A 20619-nucleotide genomic window follows, 5' to 3' on the forward strand; every position below is an offset into this window, starting at 1 on the left:
GCTAAATGCTTTGGATATAAACAACTCCCTGCTCATGTAAATAAAGACAGAAGAAAACTATTATTTGGATAATGTTAATGCTGAGTCACTTCTTTCTTCTGATTTGTTAAATGTCAAGCTTCTGTAGTTAGGTTTGTATTAATTATTTGTCCTAATCCCCCTCAGAACCTGACACTGCAAAAGGCCAGAGCTGAAAATATTTTCTCACTGTAATAACTGATTCATCCACGTACTGTAGTGCGAATATAACTCTATCTTGTGCATGCTGTAACTACGTCTAAATGTCAGAGGGACCTTACATATGTTCTCTGCCCTAGAAGCTTTCCTGCATGCAGAAAGCAGAGTCATTTCCCCAAAGGCTTCTAATCACTTAAGATCAAGTGTCTTCCTGAATCCTCTTCTACTGAAACAAGATTTACTTCTGAAGGGGTCTCAGCCTCTTACCTCATTTTCTAGTTTACTGTAGTAGGTAGAGATGTTCTTGAAAGAAAAATATCTAAAACCACCTGAATAGGTGGCCTATATTAACTTTCTAGTCTAAATTTTGTGATGACCATTTTCCTGGAAAAATGCTTTATCATCCTTCTTGATTGTGTGGAAATATTCAAAACTTTGTTAAAGATTACTTGTAACTATCAGTAAGCAAAACAGGTGTGAGCTATTTGGCGCAGATCCTCATACTTGAAGACTGGCAAAAACTAATAAATCTCATTAATTTCAGTCCTCAGTAGCAGGGAGATTAAAGACAGAGTCACAGAATCATAAAATTGTTTAGGTTGGAAAAGACCTTTAAGATCGAGTCCAACCATTAACCCAGCACTGCCAAGTCCACCACTAAACCATGTCCCTAAGTGTCACATCTACACGCCTTTTCAATACCTCCAGGGATGGTGACTCAGTCCTACTGACTGCAGAGAAAGTCCCTTTTGCCAATGCATTTATCTGATGACAGCAATGTCAATAAGGACAGAGGATGGTCATTACTCAGGAATTAAATTCCATTACGGTCAGTGGGGACATGCTTTACTGTTAGCTGGAGTGAGAAGACCATATCCTCATGCTTTCCATCGAACATCTCTCTTCAGCTACTTCTGTTTTTCTTCTGTTTATGCCTCAAGTATTAGTGCTTCCTGCCAACTTTGCAGGAAGTCTTTCTAACTCTATGGAAAGAAAAAATCCTTTGGCCAGGCAGAAACCAGAACTACTTCCATCAGTAGATTCTTAACTGCTTAACAGAAAAGCGTTAGAACTGTTCACAAGTGATTTCTGCTGTACTTCAGCTTAAGTCTTCTGTGAGGTGCAACCCCAAACAATGAGAAGACCAAATGGCAGAAGTGAACGCTTGCTCCGTTGGTGAAGACATATCGCTGTAACTGGGACAGAATTGATCTCGGTTGTGTTGTGCCATTTTTTCATGGAGTTTCAGAGGTACAGGGTAATCAGAGGTTATTAATTTCAGCAGAACACAGATGTACGTGCGTACGGGGTGCTGGCAGAGCCATGCTTCTATTGATGCTGTTGGCTTCCATGTAAACCACAATGAAAACAGCCATAGAGCAGCTGTATCTCGTCCTTTCTTTCACCTGATAAATGGCCCTGATACATGACCCTGACCATTCTCCTACACAAATGCCAAACAGATCCATAAAGCATGTGCTACCCTTGACCTTGTACTTGGAAGTTATCCTGGCCCACCTTGATAGTTCATAAAGGAGATTCACAGGCACTGAGTGATGGATTTTTTTCTCCACCTTCACGACTGGCAGGAGGTGAATAGGAAGAGAATGAAGATGCATTGGTCTAGGGATACATGATGGTGAATACAAACAGGATCTATAAGGAAATCAGCTAATGATAGAAGAAATAAGGGATCTAACCTCTTCTATGAGGGATTCCTGGCCCATGCAGTGATAACAGTTAGCTGGCAGCTAGACAGTGTCACAGTTAATCAGATACAGTCTTTGTTGTTGTTGTGCACTAACAGTTTCTTCTGCTTTCCGTGAATCTGTATATGCTCTGACGCATTCATTTATCAGCATAGCACAAGCATCAGATTATTACTGAAAGGCAACCCCTTTGATATCCAAGGAAATAGTCTAGTATTTGAAGGACTTATACTCTGTTTATCCAACACTTTGTTCAAATTTTCCTTGTTTTGAGTTCACCACAGAGGAGCCTACAAAGACACATTGTGTGCAAGGGTCTTGGCTTGTCAAAGAGAAATCTGATTCTCGTTAAATCCTACCTGTTTGTTTGTCCTTGTCATAGCTAACTTCCTTGCTATTTACTAATTATGTATTTGGGTGTTGTTTTTTTTCTCTTCCCTTCCCAAGGAGGATGCAGATGTGGAGTGGAAGTTCGCACGTGCCAAGCTCTGGCTATCCTACTTTGATGAAGGAAGGACTTTACCTGCTCCTTTTAATCTAGTGCCAAGCCCTAAATCATTTTATTATCTCATACTGAGAATAAAAATGTGCCTCATAAAACTCTGCAAATCTAAGGCCAAAAACTGTGAAAATGATCTTGAGATGGGGATGCTGAACTCCAAACAACGGGTATGTTGTATCTTTACTTTTCTCTTTCTTTGTAGAAAGGGTTCATGCCAGGGACCTTCGGGAGGGCGTTGCATGGTACGCAGGTAGATCAGGGACAGCACAGCCTCTTATTCAGCCTCATCACCGTGAGATATTTGTATTACGTTGCATCTGGAGGGTCCTCCCAGACTTGTGGCCTTATTGTACTAGGCACTGTCTGGACACCAGGAAAAGAGCAACTTTCATAAAAGCAGGCACTTTTATAAGGGGGTTTCCAAAGACCAAATAAGCAAGGTCAAAGACGAAGGGCAGAAGCAGAGGAACTATTAGGTTCCCAGCTTGTCTGACTCCTCATCTACCCAGCAGGCCTTTATGCCTCTTCAAAACACCCACCTTCCTTTAAGTGATTTCCAAATTAATTTTACTGTCATTACAACATTTACTGCCTTTCCAGGTTTGGGAACAAGTTTCCAAGCAGAGATTAGTAACACCTGCTAAATAACTAAAGCTGTAATTAACAGCCTCTCTGCTTACATCTGCCTAGTGATGTGCAGCCACTAATGGGTAGATCCTGCCTCAGCCACTGCCCCTTTGGTCATTTGAAATAGAAATTTGCTTTGGAAATTCTGGCTCCACAGCAGCACGCTTTCCTCAGCACTAGTGAGTGTCCACATGGCAAAGCCAGAGAGATGCAGGAGTCTGCTTAGCATCCAGCCCCTTCCCAACAGCATCACCTTTGTGCCTCCATGAGGAAATGTCAGAGAAATTACAGAAAATTATGTTGCCCGTGGAAATTATTACCTGCAACACTGTGCAGAGCATCACTGGGAGGAAAGGTTATATATATATATATTTATAACAAACACAGTCGCACTCACGGGGCAAGTCCCCTTGCTTTACATTGGAGAAGAAAACATCCAAAACATTCACAGGAACTCAGCTACAGCTGCTCGGCTGTTGTCATTCAATTCAGTGGATTCAAAGATGTGAAGAGGCAGCTTTGCTTAAAAGTATCCTGGCCTTTATTTAATTTTCTTAGCTCAAACTGGGTTTGAAACAAGAGAACAACACCGGGAATCCCTTCCTGGGGGAAAAGCAAAGCCCTCCAAAACGGGTTGTCTCCTATTTCTTCCAGTCAGTTCATGCAGGAGGTCAGTGTGGCTCCTTGACAGGCTGGCCAGCCTTTCTAGGACATGTTGCTATTCCCTCAGCCCGCTCTCAGACCCATCCATCCAGGCTTTAAAACCCTGGCTGTGCGTGGCACTGCACAGGAGGGGGAAGAAGTAGGTGACATTGGGACTCTCCAACTGGGATATAGGCAGCCTACCCTCAGTTTTAACCTTGCAAAAGGTGTAATAAGAGAGACCGAGAAGAAAGAAAGGAAGGTTGCAGGAGGCTTTGCAGAGTTTGCCTCTGTAACATGCAATCTGCTTTTGGGCTTTGTCTGGATCTCTTGCCTGTCCTTGAAGGTGCGAAGAGCTGAGCAATACAACTCATGGTGAGCCATCCGGCTCCAGGCAAAGCCCATGGCCTTGGAGGAGATCATGCTCCCATAAATTTAAGGTGTCAGGTCTGGTGTTCATTCAGTCTCTGCCAGAGCCTAAATTGAAGGGAAAAGTATATCCATGGGGTCTACCCCATGTTATCAGATAATTTAACTACCCAACATGGTGAGCACTGCCAAGACAGACAAGCATTTGGGGGAATTTTATTCTATAAATTCATTTAACACTACTATTTATTACTGAAAGACCCACTAGAACAGTGGAGTCTTGAAATGAAGGAAATTGTTGTCTTTTATCTCAAATAATGATTTAAGAAGATAATAATTTTAAAGAGTTATTTGAATCTAACCACACAGAGCTCGCTTTGTTTGAAATTTAATTTCTGCTTCAAAGCATAAAACAAAGTAATAAAATTTTCTCTAAGCTCTTCCTTCCCCAAACGACATAAATGATAGTGTCTGGCTTGCCCTTTTTCATGGAACGCATGCAAAATTCATAGTTTCCATAGCTTTAACATAAACAATTAAGAGTACCAGTCATTTCTTGCTTGCCTGTTGATTGTGTTCACAGATCATCTTCAAAACAGTCTCTGTAAGACCATGGCACACCTGATGAGGAAGAAATCAAAAATAAATTATATAATTACTTCAGACTTTTAGTCTAATCATTATCAGCATCCTGATTTTAAAAAAAATAACAATAAAAAAAAAAAGTCACCTGTTTCTCAGATCTTTAGTCCAGTTATAGAGGAAAAACCCTACACTTGCATATAGGTGCAGAAGTCTATATTTATTGGCTCCTCTGGGTCTACGATATGAATTAATTCCTTTGAATATGTGATTTTTTTGTTGTTACCATTTGGACCAAAAAGTTCAGAGGTGAATAACAGAGTCAAAGAAACCTCTTACAAATATTGTGTGTAGTCTCCAGAAAAGTCTCCTTGGAAGCTTCTTAAGTACAAAGCTAGTAGCTGTAATGTCCTCTGATAAAAAAATACTACTAGTATATAAAAGTACATATTTTTATTGAACCAAAAAATGTAGCAAATGGTACTGCTGTTTTAAAAGGACCAGAGAAAATCAATTCTGTTTCAGAATTTGTTTTCATACCACATTGACTTATTCTCTCTAAACATAAGTATTTTTCTTCCTTTCTTATGTTCTAAATTGATAATCAACAATCACCAATAATTCAGAATCCATTTTTTTTCCAGTAATTTGTGTTTTTCAACCCTTTTCTGTGTTTCAAAAGTTTACTTCTTAGGCCTAAATGTGCTGGCTTTTCTTCTACTCATACATTGAACCATTTCCTACTGGTTTTATAAAGCTCTGTTTAGTTTGAGGCTGTCTGGGTATGGGAAGCTGTCATTGATTTAATTATATCATGATGTTTTATAATTTCAGAAAGTTCGTTTTCACTCTAGCACTCGAAATACAGAAAATTTTTCTGGGAAGAACGCTTATAACAAGCCCACAAGATATCAGGTAATCACAGTATGAAAACAAGAGCCAGGGAAGAGATCTGTCAGTGAACCTGCAAGGGTCACGTTTGCCTCCTCCAGTCGATGCCATCCTGTGACGTGCCAGCCTCTGGCTTAGCACGGGCATGGGGCTGGGCTGGGGCACTTCACCTTCACGGTACACTGAGAGTACACTGAGACAAACGCAGCCTATCACCCATGGAAATACACATGGTGTTAGCGTTTGTCATGATAATTAATTCCACTCAAAGGTATTTCATTTGCTCCAAGAAATATCGTTCCAGCTTTAACCCTCCAGTCTTGCATTGACAGCATTTCATTTGTCATGACACAGCGACATCTCTCCAGCCTTTGCATTAACATTTGCATGTGCTTTCTCTGGCAATCACCTGTCCTACTGAACTAAACCTGCAATGTGGTACAGTTCAAAAATACCTGTGGCTGTAGCAACGGCAGGGGGTACCCCAGCCATCGCAGGAACTAACACAACCGTCTGTCGAGGCTGGAGTGTCCGTGCCAGCAGATGTATTATTTCTTGTGCAAATACGTGTAGTAGGGTAACACAATAAGCAAAATGTGCCCCACAGGATTTTTTCCTTATTTTTCAACATAAAGTGAAAAGGAATCTGACAGCAAGTGATGTGTCTGAAGGAACCGACATTAAAGAGAGTTGAGGAAAGTAAAAGTTAAGTTGGATGAAATGTGCAATGGCAATTCTAGAAGTGGTTTGTCTTGTGTTGGTAAAGCATCCAGCACAATGAGATCCTGAGCTGTACAGAAGACCGGTAATAAATTTCTACTGGTTTCAAAAGTTGTTCAGGCTATTTTGCCAGGATAGGAGGAGTATCTAAACATCTAAGTTAGAAATGGGGTTAATTCACACCGGCATCTGGAGTCAGTAGGCTTGATACCACCAAGGGCAAAGAGAGGAGATGATCACGTCCCACTCAAAATGGCATTTCAGCATTTCTGACATTTTCTCGTCCGTTCAAACCCACAGGTAACAGAAAGATGTGACAGCATCTGCTGGACTTGTTCTCTCCCTGTAGCTATTATTTCTAAATGAGGCCGCCTAATGTTTGTGGTAAATTAGGCCCTTATTTCCAGTGCTGAAAAAGCCAAAGGCAGCTGTTAAAAATAGACAGAAAAAGATAACTACGTGTTATTTTGCTTTAATAATGCTCCTACTAGGTTTGCCTTCAAACAATCTTAGAAAGTTTCAGTTGCTGCAGGAAGAATTTGCCCAAATAATATAAGAAGAGTTTAATAGACTTGATTATCTAAACATAAAGAAGAACAATCAGTTTGATAATCTGGCCAGCAAGCTTTCTTCTACACCTGGGAAAACCTTTGAAGCAGTGGCTTCTTGCTGAACTGATTTCTTTAGTAGTATTTATCAAGTGACACATCTGCAGTCAGTGTACTTGGGAGTGTATGTACATAAAGACAGCACTCTTGAGGGATAATAAAAACATGCAGAACCTAAACATGCAATCATTTGAAAAGTAGAAAGAAGTCAACACACAGCTGCCATGATCCAGGAATAAACTAGTCTAGGCAAAATGATGCCTTTATCAAGCCCTTTTGAGCTGAGACTTTAAGATGGAGCAATGCTAAAAGGCTATGTTAATCTCACAAGTTTTTCCCACTTTCAGCACTGCAGTCCGTCATGCTGTCAACAACGTCTTCACCTACAAAACTCAGAAAAAGATTTGTCAGGAAAAAAAATAGAAGGAATAGTTTGTACTTTTAAAGGCTCAGAACTATATTTCTTTGCTCTTTGGAGAGATAAAATAGCAAAGAGGTGAGAAATGGGCAAATTCCTTTGCTTGCATCACCCTTGAGCTCTTCTATTGCCTAACTGATAACATGTGCATTTGAGATCACTAGGTTTGAGATCCGATTGCCCCAGTGAGTAGCTGACCCCTCTGACCACTGCTGACTTGCATCTGATTTTGACCAGGGATATGAAGTTGCAAAGTATTTTCTCCCATTAGTGCCGCCCTGGGACCACCCACACTCATGCCAAATGACACCTGCACCGTCCACAAACACAGCATCAAGAAGAAACTTGTGAATTAAATAGCAGTATTAAGAGCTGTAACAACGTGAGCTTCAACGGCACATATGAGTGAAGTCCAGAATAAAACACTATAAATTGTGAAGGTGGAAGACATCACGGCCTCCCAATTAAGACAAGGAACTGAGGTCCAGCAGGACTTACCAGACCCAAAAAGTCAATGGCTGAACCAGAAAGTGAGCCCCAAATCTCATGAGTCCTATTTCAGTGCCTTGGCCACAAACCTATCCTTTTCTTCTCATATCCCTCTGTGCTAGAAGGTATAGAAGGTGTTCAGATAGATGATGGCAAATGCAAAGCTTGAAGGTTGTGCCAATAAATATGTAAAAAACATTGAATTCAGTGCAGAGGTATAATTTACAAATGCCTGATCTGTTCCTAGAACCTATTCTTGTAAGACCATTTTAATACCGATGCTCAGTATTTGAGTGTTGCATAGTATAAATGATCTCTAAGACCTGAAGAATTTCAATTAACTTTTACAGAATGGGGGAACAGTACTTCATAGAAATCAGACTTATTTGAATTGTTTCAAGTTTAGCATTCATTACTAAGAGGCTGTCTGTAAGTTTTGTTCAGCATTTCCCTGAAGTAATCAGGATTATTTTGCCAAGAGGCTATTTCGCTCATCGTAGCTAAAAGGTGCAGTACTGGGGAGAAGGGGAGAAGCAAGGCTTAGAAGCCACAGTGCAACATTGAGGCAAAAAATTAAGTATTTTGCTAAAGCTATTGGCAGAAATATCAACTAAGTGGCTAAGTAGACTCTTGTTAAAAAGTGGTCACTTTTTTAATATTTAGTTTCTATACACCAATCTGACTACAACATGTGTTTGATAGACTAGGCAGCCTTAAGCTTGTGACTTCTATCACACATGGTGCTCAATATAGCTAATAGTTGAGTAGTGTCCATCAAAAATACAAGCTGCACGGGAACTGGAGTAGATAGATGTTATGTTATAATATTTTTCCAGGTAATAATAGCATTCACTGTGTTCCGATTCCTTGTTTTCATCTAAATTTCCTCTGTCGTCTGTTCTGAAAAAAATCATTTCTTTTTGGATCCAGGATTTCCCTACTTTCCCCAAACATTACTTCATTTATGTTTTCTCAGGTGTCAACCCTACCTCCCTCTGGATTCTACTACCTTGGCCATCTTCAACACACCGTACGTGCGCTGTGCCTCATCTCTATTGCCCTAATGACTCACCCGGTTAGCCAGATGCCTCCTTGATACAAGGACAGTCTTAGACATCCCATATTCCATGACTGCATGACCTATATACAAATGACTGGAGCCTTCTTTGATGTTCATATGCCTTTGCCCTGCTACAATCCATATTTGGCTACTAAGAAAAAAGAGCAGGTGTACTGACCTCTTAATTCATAGTTCACACTCTGTGCGGCATTTTGCAGCGATGTTCAAAGCAGAGACATGCGATTGCTCTGTGAATAAGTGAGCCCGTGCCGGGAGAGGCTTTTCCCTGAACAGTGGCCATCTGGTCAATGGAAGACATTCGTGTATCTTTTCTTGGATGCTCACTGAGCTCTCCTCTGTTTGTAGAGGAGGCACCTAAATCACTGTCTCTGATAGAGCAATCCTTTTTGTGTTTATCATAGTAGAGGTTTTTTTCCCCATTGATGAGTGTCTTTTCTGTTGCGAAGAACTGGCAATGACGCAGGCCTTCAGCTGTAACCCAGTGCATAGTCCAAGACACTGAATATTATTTTCCTTCTGGATAAATATAACTTATGCATTTTTGGAACAATATCACATTGCAAGTTCATATCCATAACCATCTTCTACTGTTTCCATATACGCTGTTCCTTGCTAACCATCATCTCCCATTTATAGTCTACATGGCTCTATTTTTTCCCCTGTTCATATCCTCTAAAATCTGCAATTTCCGTAAGAAACTTCTTTCACTTAAGCCAAGTTCTTCACTTCCATTCAAACTCTTTTCTCTGTCTTCACTAATTTATTTTCTCTCCTAAAAACCTACTTGCAAGGCAAATGGAGTCATTTCGTTAACCTCTGGTCAGTTGTTTAGTTCATCATCATGAGTGAGTTTGCTAACATCATTAGTTAACCATTTATTTCTTCCTATAAAGTATTTTTTATTGATACATTAAACAACAACATGCTAAAGGAAAGCTCTGGATCACATCTCTTAGCTTACTATTGGATCATCTGTGTTTTCTTTCTGTCTGTGGGACATACTCTATGTTCATGCGCATCTCACAAAATGCCCCAAAGTGGCTCATATGTGGGCTCATTATGCAATGGCTGTCAATCAACTATTGTAGTACAAAGTTCATAATATAAAGTACAAAATAAATGGGAAATCAATACAAAAAAATCTGTTTGCATCCTCTGAAGCCAGGTTTTATCCATAGCGAAATCAAGTGTTTGGATTGCTCAAAATGAGTCTAGAATTAAGGCAATGTGGATAAGCTCATGTTAAGTGTTCTGTTCTCTTTTCAGAAAATAATGAAGCGACTGATTAAGCGATATGTGCTGAAGGCTCAGGTTGACCGAGAAAATGATGAGGTCAATGAAGGCAAGTGGATTTTTATAATAGACACAGATTAAAGCAAGTAATGTTATTGCTATTGATATGCCCAGTAAGAGGGTTGACCTTAAGTAACATCCTCTGTAGAGAGAGAGCATGCTCGTGCTCACACTAAGGTGAGCAGTGGTGACTCTGAGCCACTTTTATGCTCTTGAAACTCTGGGTCCCTAATTTTCCTTAGTAGAACACACGTATCATAGGATCTGTCTTTATATAATCCTGCTCTGCCCTGTAGTTTTACCTCTCCTTGCTTTACAACATCCACATATTGCCAACACCTAAGCGTGTCTTGGGGTCTAAGTAAAGCAAGGACTTATTTTGACCTGGGTAAGGATTTGTATGGCCACGGTGTGATGTAGGATTTATATGCAGATGGAAAAGAACCCCCTTCTAACACCTCTGAACTGCTACCCTCCTGCAAGTGCCCCGTGTAGGTGGAGATCATTATGTGGAGAGAGAACAGACTTGAGAAAAAAGATGAACTTTCCGTATGTACTTGCTATTGCTGTGAGTACCACTACTGCAAGCACAGGTTATTTCTTGCAAGTCAAATATTAAGAGCATAAATGCAAGAACATCATATGGAGCTCCACACACATTCGTGTCCAGGGACACCGAAATTAATGTTTTCTCAGGACTTAAAACCATAGAGATTAATTATTTGGTTCAATATTGCTAACAAGAACATTTTCCTCCTTTTAGGAGAACTTAAAGAGATTAAGCAAGATATTTCTAGTCTCCGCTATGAACTCTTAGAGGAAAAGTCACAAGCTACTGGCGAGCTGGCAAGACTAATACAGCAGCTGAGCGACAAATTTGGGAAGAACTTAAATAAGGACATTTGATGGTGGACACAGAGAAAGGCAACTGGTTTTCTAAACATTATTCAGTCTCAACCAGCATCTTAGGAGGGCAAAAACCATGCAAAAGATGGGTACCGCACACTCAACTTTTGCTAACTAGCAAGTATTGGTAGGAGCACTTTGCATTACTCCTGTGCTTGGTCAGTTACCAGTTAAATCTTTTAAGATACAAAAGTGACTTACTGGTAAAAATATATGCTATGTGACATCAGAAATAGATGCACCATATGGAAGGCACCTCTAGTTAAAGGCAAAAAAGCCAGCTCTTCACCCATCTGACTCTAGTGAAGACAAAGCAACTGTGCTCATCTATACCAACTGAGACTGTATTGATCAGAACTGGGGGAAGTCTGAAGAAAAAAATGTGCCAAGCATAATGCTTGAAAAATTTTAAAAATTCCTATCCTTGGTTGTGTACTGTCCTTTTATGTTTACACGGGCGTCCGTGAAAATAACTTTGAACAGCACTGTGGTTAATGAGTTAATAAGCAAATGAGAAATCATCTGCTGAAATGACCAAGGCAAAGTACAGCAGGTAGAGGTCATCTCCCTTTTAGACTGGATGACAGTGTTGGAAAAAATGGACCAAGCTTGTGGGGCAAAACATCCTTCCACCCCTCTGCCAGAACCTGATAAAGGGATTCCCAGCCAAAAACTCTTCTCCGCCTTTTCCAGCTGTATTAGTTGGTCCACTAATGGATATCATCTCTTTGTACACACCTGGCCCCTCTTTTATCCTTAGATGATCCCAGCTTCAACAACGGTGTACTGAAATAATTGTAATGGTGTGAAACTCACTTCCCAGGAATACCCAGACATAACATACATTGTGCTAATGTGTTCAGTTCAAGGAACAGCATTAATCCAGCGACAGTGGTGCAACTGAGCTCAGCTTTCAGATTCCAGAGGTCAAACAGCAAGCCATAGGGTGAGATTAATCACGAAGAACATAGCCCAGTAGTTTCAAACCTTTCAATCAATACGAAAAAGCTTCATTTCCACTGAGACCATTCTGATCAAAAAAAAAAAGGAAATAAAGGAAAAATCATTGTAGAAATTATAGTCTTATGTGTTTGGCTCTTACAAGGAAGGGATTAAAACTGTTTTAAAGGCTGCAGTAATACAAGTATTTGGATTGCACTTTTACGACTGGAAAGTGATGAGTTGGCGCAACACAACTGCAAGCTTGGATTGCTCGGGTTTTTACGTTTAGCAACATGATTTTAACTACTTAAAGCACACCTTACTACTTGGGAACCACTGAACTGTACTGTTTGTTTACAGAAGACACCTAGAAGATGAACATTACATTTAGGTATCAGCTGAGAAAAACAAGCAGAACCAGAAGGTTACCTGTGATCAGTTCTTAAGTGCCAGATGAGAACACAGATAGCCTAATAGAATAATAGTTATATTTGTACAAAAAAAAAAAAGGAAAACAAAAAAAAAGTGTACTGTACGTAGATCTGTTTAGAGAAAAAGCAAAATACTGTATTTTTACCTTTAATAAGATTATCTTGTATACTGTAATATTTTTACCTAAAAGTGGGGAAAAAAAATAAAATTACCTCATAATATTTTGTTGTACACTGAGTGAAATATTTGCCTGATCTTTTGACTATCCAATACATGGACGTGGTTTTGCTTTTCTGCGATGTGTGAACCATGAAGTCATTACAGGAAGCAATTTTGCCATAGGAATTCTGAAGCCCGAAAAAGCCAAAAAGCAAAACTTAAACTACAATACATTTAAACGGAATAACACTGAGAAATTAAAGGTTCTGTGACCAACTGTAGCCTGCAAAAATGACTCCTTATTTGTGGTGCTTAATTTGCAACTACTGTATCCTTATGAACGTGTTTGTGAAATGACGTTGGAAGAACAGAAATTCAGCTCAGCTGGCTTCAGAGAAGCATAGCGCTGGTGCTGAGCGTGCAAGCAGAAGTTAAAAGAGTAACGCTGAAGTTTACAGGCTTTAGCTGGTAAAACAACTGAAATAGCATTTGCCCCTGGATTTCCCCATCTCGGTAAATGGTACTTTACAGCTCAGGGTGGCATTTCCCGGAGCTGCTGTTCGCAAATGTAGGAAATCTGTTGCTTTTGCGTAATAGCTCTTGCCGATGTAGTGTCATGATGAAACACTTAAATGTCAGCGTTCAGCAAAGGGTATCAAATGCCAGTGTAAAACAGACACTGCAAGTAATAATCTTTGCAAGAATAACCAATCGTTTCGGGTTGTCTTCCACTACTCAAACCAGAAAATGTTGCTGATTTCAAATATTCAGTTTTTCCCATAAGAAGAAGGAATATCTTTCATGGTAATACTGCCTTCCCCCCTCTCCCTGCCCCCTTCCTTTCTAGGCACTGTGTAAAAATTCTTTCAGTTTCGGAAAATCAGCCCTGTTGCCACAGCACTGTCTTGAAAATTGATATCATTACAGCTCTACTCCTGATAAAAGCTTGCTTTACCCTTCCCATTCAGTGCTTTAGCATCCCCTAAGAACTGAAGCAGAATTTTTCTAGGTAGAACATATAGTAACCGCCATAATTTCCATTTCCTATGGTACTGCATTTTAAGTTGCATGAGAAAGTTAAAAGTGGAAACTCCATGGTACACTTTCATTTTTGCGTATTTAGATGCAACTCAACAAAAGGCTTGTCCTAAAGTCCAGCAGCATCAACAGGAATGTTCTCCTACTGCTGAATACTGCAGTCAATGCGTGTTCTGGTCAGCACAAATACCACTGTACTGTGAATAGCTTTGCTGAACTACGTGGGCCCAGGGGGAGGTGTAGCCGTGCCCCATCAGCTACCGCCGGCTGCATTTATGGCATCTGCGTAAGCGAAAGAGCACAATCCTGCCACTAGAACAGCTAGCTACCATGCTGCTCGGCATGCAGGAATTTGCTACCAAAGAGCATAATAAATTCTAGGACTTCAAAAGGAGACTAAAAGATATATAAAAATATACTGTTAAAAAAAAAAACTGTGTCCTCCCCTTTTGCATTTACATTTCAGGAACCAACAAGGCACTGAGGCTTCGTATATAAATATTCATGATAGGCAAAAATCCCACCTCATCAGAGTTCTTTTCTCATCTAGTCCCAGGAACACGCACAAGGAAGCTGCACACTATGTATTAATGTGCTACCAGCAGAAACGATGTTAAATTCATGGCTTATTCTCCAAGTTCTGTTTATAAGAAATTAAAATTAAGAAGACTTACCAAAAGATTTCTGAGATAACTTAGAGAGTTTGAAGAAGAAAAATCAAAGTAGGTGGGTCCCAGATCAGATTAGACCTGAGATGTGCAGGTCCCCTGTCTTATGTCCCATCACTGGTGGGACTCCCTAGCAGGCCAGTGTCACATCGATCCACTTGCTGGGTTAGACTTGATCCAGTACGTAACAGCTCTTATTTTTTGGCTTTGAAATAGAGGATTTAATATTCCTTAGGCAAAATCATATTGCAAAAGAACGCAACTTTGCCCAAACTCTTTGTAGATACAGGATTGTGACTTTTTGTGGGAAATACGTTAGAGAAAGATTAAACTAACCTGAAGTCATCCACGCAAGGGTGAACATTCTCCAAGACATCATCCTAATTCTGCAAACCCCGCCGGCCAATCAAACTAGGAGTAAATAGACACCCTGAGGAAAATCAGAACAAAGCCATTAACTCGCCAATATTGATTTGTTGACCAAACCAGTCAGCTGCTGCTAACAGAAAGGGAGCAAACAACAGAAATCATTACCATGCCTTTCAGTAGCTGAACTGCAAGGTTTTAAGCCAGGAACCCCTGCTGACCAGAGGTGCAAATCCTGAAACAAAGGAGCTGCCTGAGGGCATCTGGCATCGTGCCCCTGCTTTCAGCAGCATGGGATGGGCTTTGCAGCCCACAGGGTGGAGGTGATGTTTCATACACAGCTTTGCCCTCACAGCTGGACTAATTCTGCCCTTAATTTACAGAGAATGACTGTTGTCCTCAGTTCCCACAAAACAGGGTTTAAAAGGAAATAAGAAGCAAGAACAGTGTCATGAATAATGGCTCCAAAGGCTGCCTGCGTCCTGACCAGAGCTCACAGCACATTAAATTGTCAGAGCTAGGCTTTATTTTTAATTAATCTACATGAGAAAAGCATTGCCAGCAGGCCAAAAGAAATTGCCCCAATTAAAAAATGTAGGAGATTAAGGATCACTCAGCAAGGACAAGCCGGGACACAGTCCATCACCACAAACGCAGGAGACTCTCGAGCAGCGTGGACAAGGTTTCAAACACATCTCCAGCTGAGAGCAGATCTCTGCCCGCACTGTGGCCAGGTCTGGGCTGCAGGTGGGGACGGAGGGGGCAGCATCAGTCCTGCATCTTGGGCAGCACCGTGCCTCAGAGCACCTCTGCTGCCTCTCGTGCTCCAAGCAGGAACCTGGCAAACAGGTCTTTCATTCCTAATTTGGTCTGCATTTGCCTCCCAGCGTAACCAACAGGCAGGGAAATGAAAGCCATGACTTCATAGCCAAGGCAACCAGGACTGTCCTGCAAGATGGCATTCAGACGGAGAGGACAGGCGTTTCCTCTACCCAGACGTTACAAATACTTTCCTTGTGAGCCAGCCTGACCCTTAAAAGCAGTTCTGCCCTTACTTTAGCCACAAATCTTTCACCACAATGGAGTTAGATGCTATGGTCAGCAGGTCTCATTGCTCCCTTCTTCACCCACTTAGTTCATGCCCATCGTTTTACCTTGCCCAGTCACTGGGCTGTAAACCTGCAGGTGGGAGACCTCATGCTGGACACCAGCCAGCACAAACTATGGCCTTAAAGAACTTACTTAAGTTTTTAGTAAAAATGGAGAGAGTGGGCGCAGGAGAAATAGCCCTAGCTTCCAGTGAAGGAAGGGAGATGTAGATAAATTCAGAGACTTGCCTTAATGATCTGGAAAGCAGGGGCCAAAAATGGATCTGGGACTCTCTGAATCTTATTTGGGGCTACATATACCCATTAGCTTCTCTCTTTCATGGTCCCTGTCCTGCATCTTTGTAGGGCATGTACTCCGGTGTGAGGGATAAGATCTGCCAATGCCGGGTGCAAGCAGCACAAGAGCAAAAATAGGAAAAATGAATCATTGCCTCTGTTATCATATATCATTTTGGGAAGTGATTCCCTCAATCTCTGGGAGGCTTTAATGGCTTCATATCGATAATGAGCCAAGTCTTCAATACAGTTGAATTTAAATAAAGCCAAATAGAAAGGGAGATAATAACCAAAGGGGCAAAATGATTAAACTGGTTCTGGAATTTGTAATGCCTTTAATAGCAAGCAATAGGGCACTCGCTTAAGGTCATTTGAGACAGATACTTAACACAAACCTGCAGTGTGATAAAGGGGATTTGGAATGGCTTAAAAGGTTAATTAACAGCTAACGAGCTTCTTAATATATAACTAATGTTTACTATAATACAGACTAATAGTTAATTCCTTTACTAATGATTAATTATTCTGCTGCAAGGTTTTAATTAGGGCTTGCACAGCAGGAGTGCAGGGGGATCTGGTGCTGAGATGAATTTCCACACCGCAGTCGCTGGCCCCGACTCCGGGCTCTCCTCCAGCAGCTGCCCCTGTGGTGGGCACAGCTTCAGGTGTCACAGCCTGCATGGGTGTGGAGGAGGCTGGAGACTGACGGCTGAGATCTTCCTTAGCATCATAGAATCATAGAATCACAGAATGGTTTGGATTGGAAGGGACCATAAAGACCATCCAGTGCCACCCCCTGCCCTGGGCAGGGACACCTCCCACCACACCAGGTTGCTCCAAGCCCGGTCCAACCTGGCCTTGAACCCCTCCAGGGATGGGGCAGCCACAGCTTCTCTGGGCAACCTGGGCCAGAGGCTCACCACCCTCACAGGAAAGAATTTCTTCCTAGTATCTAACCTAAATCTCCCCTCTTTCAGTTTAAAACCGTTCCCCCTCGTCCTATGGCTCCCCTCCCTGATCCAGAGTCCCTCCCCAGCTCTCCTGGAGCCCCTTGAGGGACTGGAAGGGGCTCTAAGGTTTACCCAGTCCAAGTGGGTGGCACACAGACTCCATAGCAAGTTGCTTTTTAAAACAAGCAAACAAATCCCAAAAGGAAAACTTTACCTGTACCCCGGCAGCTGACAGCACCATGTACTGCAGCCGTGCTTTCCCCTTGGAGCCGGTCTCCCAGTCCTGTTATACTGGTACCCAGTATCACTTCTGATTGCAAGGATTGTGGGACAGGGATTGTGATAACTCACTCCAAGGTTTTAATTTGAAAATGAGAGCTTCTACCAAATTAAAAAGTTGATTTTATGCAAAAGTGTTTTCTGTATAAGATTTTGCTTTGGGCCAAATTTGCATGATTCCCAAATGCAAATAAGAGAAGTGCGTTCATTCTATAAAGAAGGTCACTGGGCACATTAAGAGGCAACACTGAGTGATTTTACCAGTCATACCTGCAGCCAGCCAGGACAGACAGACAATCCTTCAGCAAGCTACTCAGAAGACCACACTCATCTTCCCAACTCTGCATTTGCAGCCAGCCAAGCAAGCTCACAGCTTAGTGACTTTTATTTTTGTCTCTTTCTCCCCCAAAGTCCACAGTGACACCATAACCATGTCGCAGCTCCTAGGGCCGTCCAACCTGAAGCCTGTTGAAGTAACACTTAGGCAAACCTTTAGATAAAGAGTGGCCACCAGTTTCATTCAAGGAGCAGCCGCTACGCACATCTAAGAGCAGTACTCCGGCTCATGGCTTTCTGTCAGTGTCTGATTTCCTAATAACAAAGCAATGTTATTGAGACTGAAGCACAACAGTGAACAAACAACAGATACCTCATCAGAAGCAATACCACTGCAAAGTAAAAAGACACAACTTGAGGGAGATTTTTGTACTTATTAAACACTCTTAACCATGTGTTGTGTACCTAATAATGCCTAACTCGCTTCCTTCTACCATGACACCAGAATGCATTTTTCATGATACTCCACAGTCACCTTTGCTGCTGCCAGAGCTATCGTTGTGGTAAATCAGACGCTTGATGACAGAGACAGCCCATCGCAGGAACACGAGCTGCAGGGAGGAATGGGGTCCTGGAACAAACCAGCCACCGCTCACCTAAAGAGGAGGAGGGAGGAGATGATGTTATGGACCTGAACCACAAACCTTCAGCAGGTTTTGCTTTCAGAGCAGGACAGGGTGGGAGCAGGAGTCTGCAGGCAGGAAAACCAGGGGAATAAGGGCAGGAGATTCGCACCCACGGCAGCTAAGCTGCAGCGTGGAGACTGCGGCGTACATCACCTGGCTGTGCCTGATCACCCTTTTGTATAAATTACAGTGCTTACACTCTAGATCTTACTTTTTCTTTTTTTTTTAACTTTTAAAAAAATATTTGTGGGGTTCGTGTTCTGCAGGGGAAAATGAGGAGGAGGGAAAGGTGCAACTTGAAGTACAATCAAATGAAAGGAGAAAGTGTTACAGATGGATGTCAGCAGGCGTAAATTAAAATAATAGCCCTTCATCCACTGGAGTTACAGCCACGCAGCACGAACTGCTGTCCCTGAACACCATTCCCCCACGCTGTGCAGACACACTAGCTCACTCAGAGATAACCCAGGGATTTAAACGTGGCATAGACATACCTATAGAGTCTGCTAAAAGCCAGTCCTTTGGGTAAATTCTGGGTATAGCCCAGAGAGAGCATCATAAGGTAATAGGAATTAATGTCCCTGGTAATGTCAATTGATGCCACAGCCTGCAATAACCCCACAATCCCTAAGACCCCCAAGTAGCCTGGAGGTCTGAGAGGAGAGAAGCTAGTTATTTTCCATTGTTTCAGGAGGTTTTTTTCTGGCTTTTAACTGTAGAACTTCAAACCTTTTGTCCCTGCAGAGAGCTGAAAGGTGTTTCCCTCTATATTCTCCATGTTTCAGAGTAAAGGCTGTGGGTGTCCCATAGGGATTTCAGTGGGCACGATCATTCCCAAGAGGAAAACACAAACTGAAGCGTTCCCAAACTCCCACCCAGACTCGTGTGGGTGATGGAGGAGGGGGGAGGATTCGTGGCATCGCTGCTGGTTGCGGTCGGAGCCGGCAGGCTGTGCTCATGAACAAGTAATCCACAGCTCTGCCTCTCTGATGCGCTAAAGTAAAACCAAAGCTTCAAGAGAAAAAAAAAAAAAATCCTCTTTCTGCAGGGTTTTTCTTCAGCTCATTATAGCAACCTGCCTACATGCAGTCTCTTATTAAACTGTGTTATTACACCGAAGAAATGTTGAGTTGCTGCTTTCTTGTTAGAAGGAAGGACAGTATTTCTTCAGCTGACTTTGATGTACTCAGGTTTTCTTCTGTGTACTGTCTTACTCCTTTTTTTTGTAAATGTCTACCTTGCTCCCAGGGGACCACATCTTTTAGGATCTCACACTCATTCACACCTGCACAAAATAAAGATAAAAAGCTCCATCAGCAAAATTTTCCTTTCAGCTGAATTTTGTGTTTAGTACCTCCTGCAGCCAGAAGACCGCCTGCTGCTTCCCCAAAGTGGACATTCAGCTATTTATACTTATTTAAAAAATATAAAGATTAGGGTCTCCTCCAAGCCATACCTTCCTAAGCCAAAACCAAACTGCTTTAAACTTGAAAACAAAATCATGTTTCTGCTGTCGTCTCACATAATATGTAGGGTTCTCTTCATCCATCCTTCAAATTTTAGTAGTATTTCTAATCAAACATGGAAAATCCCTACATCTGAGCTACCAAGACACTCGTGACAGCAAAGCGAGTGACAGCTCTTTTCAAATTCTAATAGGGAATCCCTTCTGCCTGCATCCTTCTTGGAGCTGGGATTTAGCCTTTACTCTTTCTAGGCACAAAGTCTGTCCTTGATTAAAGACAACACTTCAGCCATAACCTACACTTCCATAAGTACAGTAGTTTATTTCTTGCTATTCTTCTCGCAGTGGCGAGTCAGAAATCTTTGTGACATGACAGCTTAAACCGATGAACTTGATGCTCCCAGATGCAATTAGGAGACAGGCAAAAGCTCAAGGCTGAAGCGCAGCTCTCCTGGGCCGAAGCGGGTGTAACCTCCTTCCTGACATTGAGGTCTCCCGTGGTACCAAGATGCACTGTCAGCAACAAGAGGCTCCGCTGAGGGCTGGATGAAAGACGGGGGAGTGACGCAGAATTGTTGGGATGACACATCCACCACACTCTTCGATTTTAATCGGGATTTCACAGCGAAAAAGATGAGTTGTGCCAGATAAGGAAGTTCGACTGCTCCTTGGAAAAAAAAAAGAATAAAGCAAAGACACATAAAAATCATGCCGTAACCGAGTTAGTGAATATCAGAAAAAGCAAAACTAGGTTATCAACAGCTCTGTGTCAGTCCCACTGCTTCACACGCGCCCCGCAGTCCCTCTGCTCTCCAGCACTGGAACTGCAGGGATCTGGAGCCACCCCCACGCCACAGGCACAACCCTGTATCAGCGACATTCACAGCACAAACCACAGCCAGCACCTTGTTCAGGCAGAGGACTGAGGTTCAGAAACATATCGTTACCATCTAAACCAA

General features: G+C 41.9%; 1 protein-coding gene across 1 annotated transcript in view; it reads left to right on the plus strand.

The window, feature by feature from the left end:
• TRPC7 (transient receptor potential cation channel subfamily C member 7) overlaps positions 1-11014 on the plus strand; it is an 81735-nt gene extending 70721 nt beyond the window's left edge. Inside the window, exons 9-13 of the mRNA XM_054217604.1 lie at positions 2334-2555; positions 5443-5523; positions 8711-8764; positions 10082-10157; positions 10872-11014. Of these exons, the coding sequence (XP_054073579.1) occupies positions 2334-2555; positions 5443-5523; positions 8711-8764; positions 10082-10157; positions 10872-11014 (576 nt within the window). The remainder of the gene's footprint in view (positions 1-2333; positions 2556-5442; positions 5524-8710; positions 8765-10081; positions 10158-10871) is intronic.
• The last annotated feature ends 9605 nt before the right edge of the window (positions 11015-20619 follow it).

Source organism: Rissa tridactyla, chromosome 11 (genome assembly GCF_028500815.1).
Source record: "Rissa tridactyla isolate bRisTri1 chromosome 11, bRisTri1.patW.cur.20221130, whole genome shotgun sequence".
NCBI lineage: Eukaryota > Metazoa > Chordata > Aves > Charadriiformes > Laridae > Rissa > Rissa tridactyla.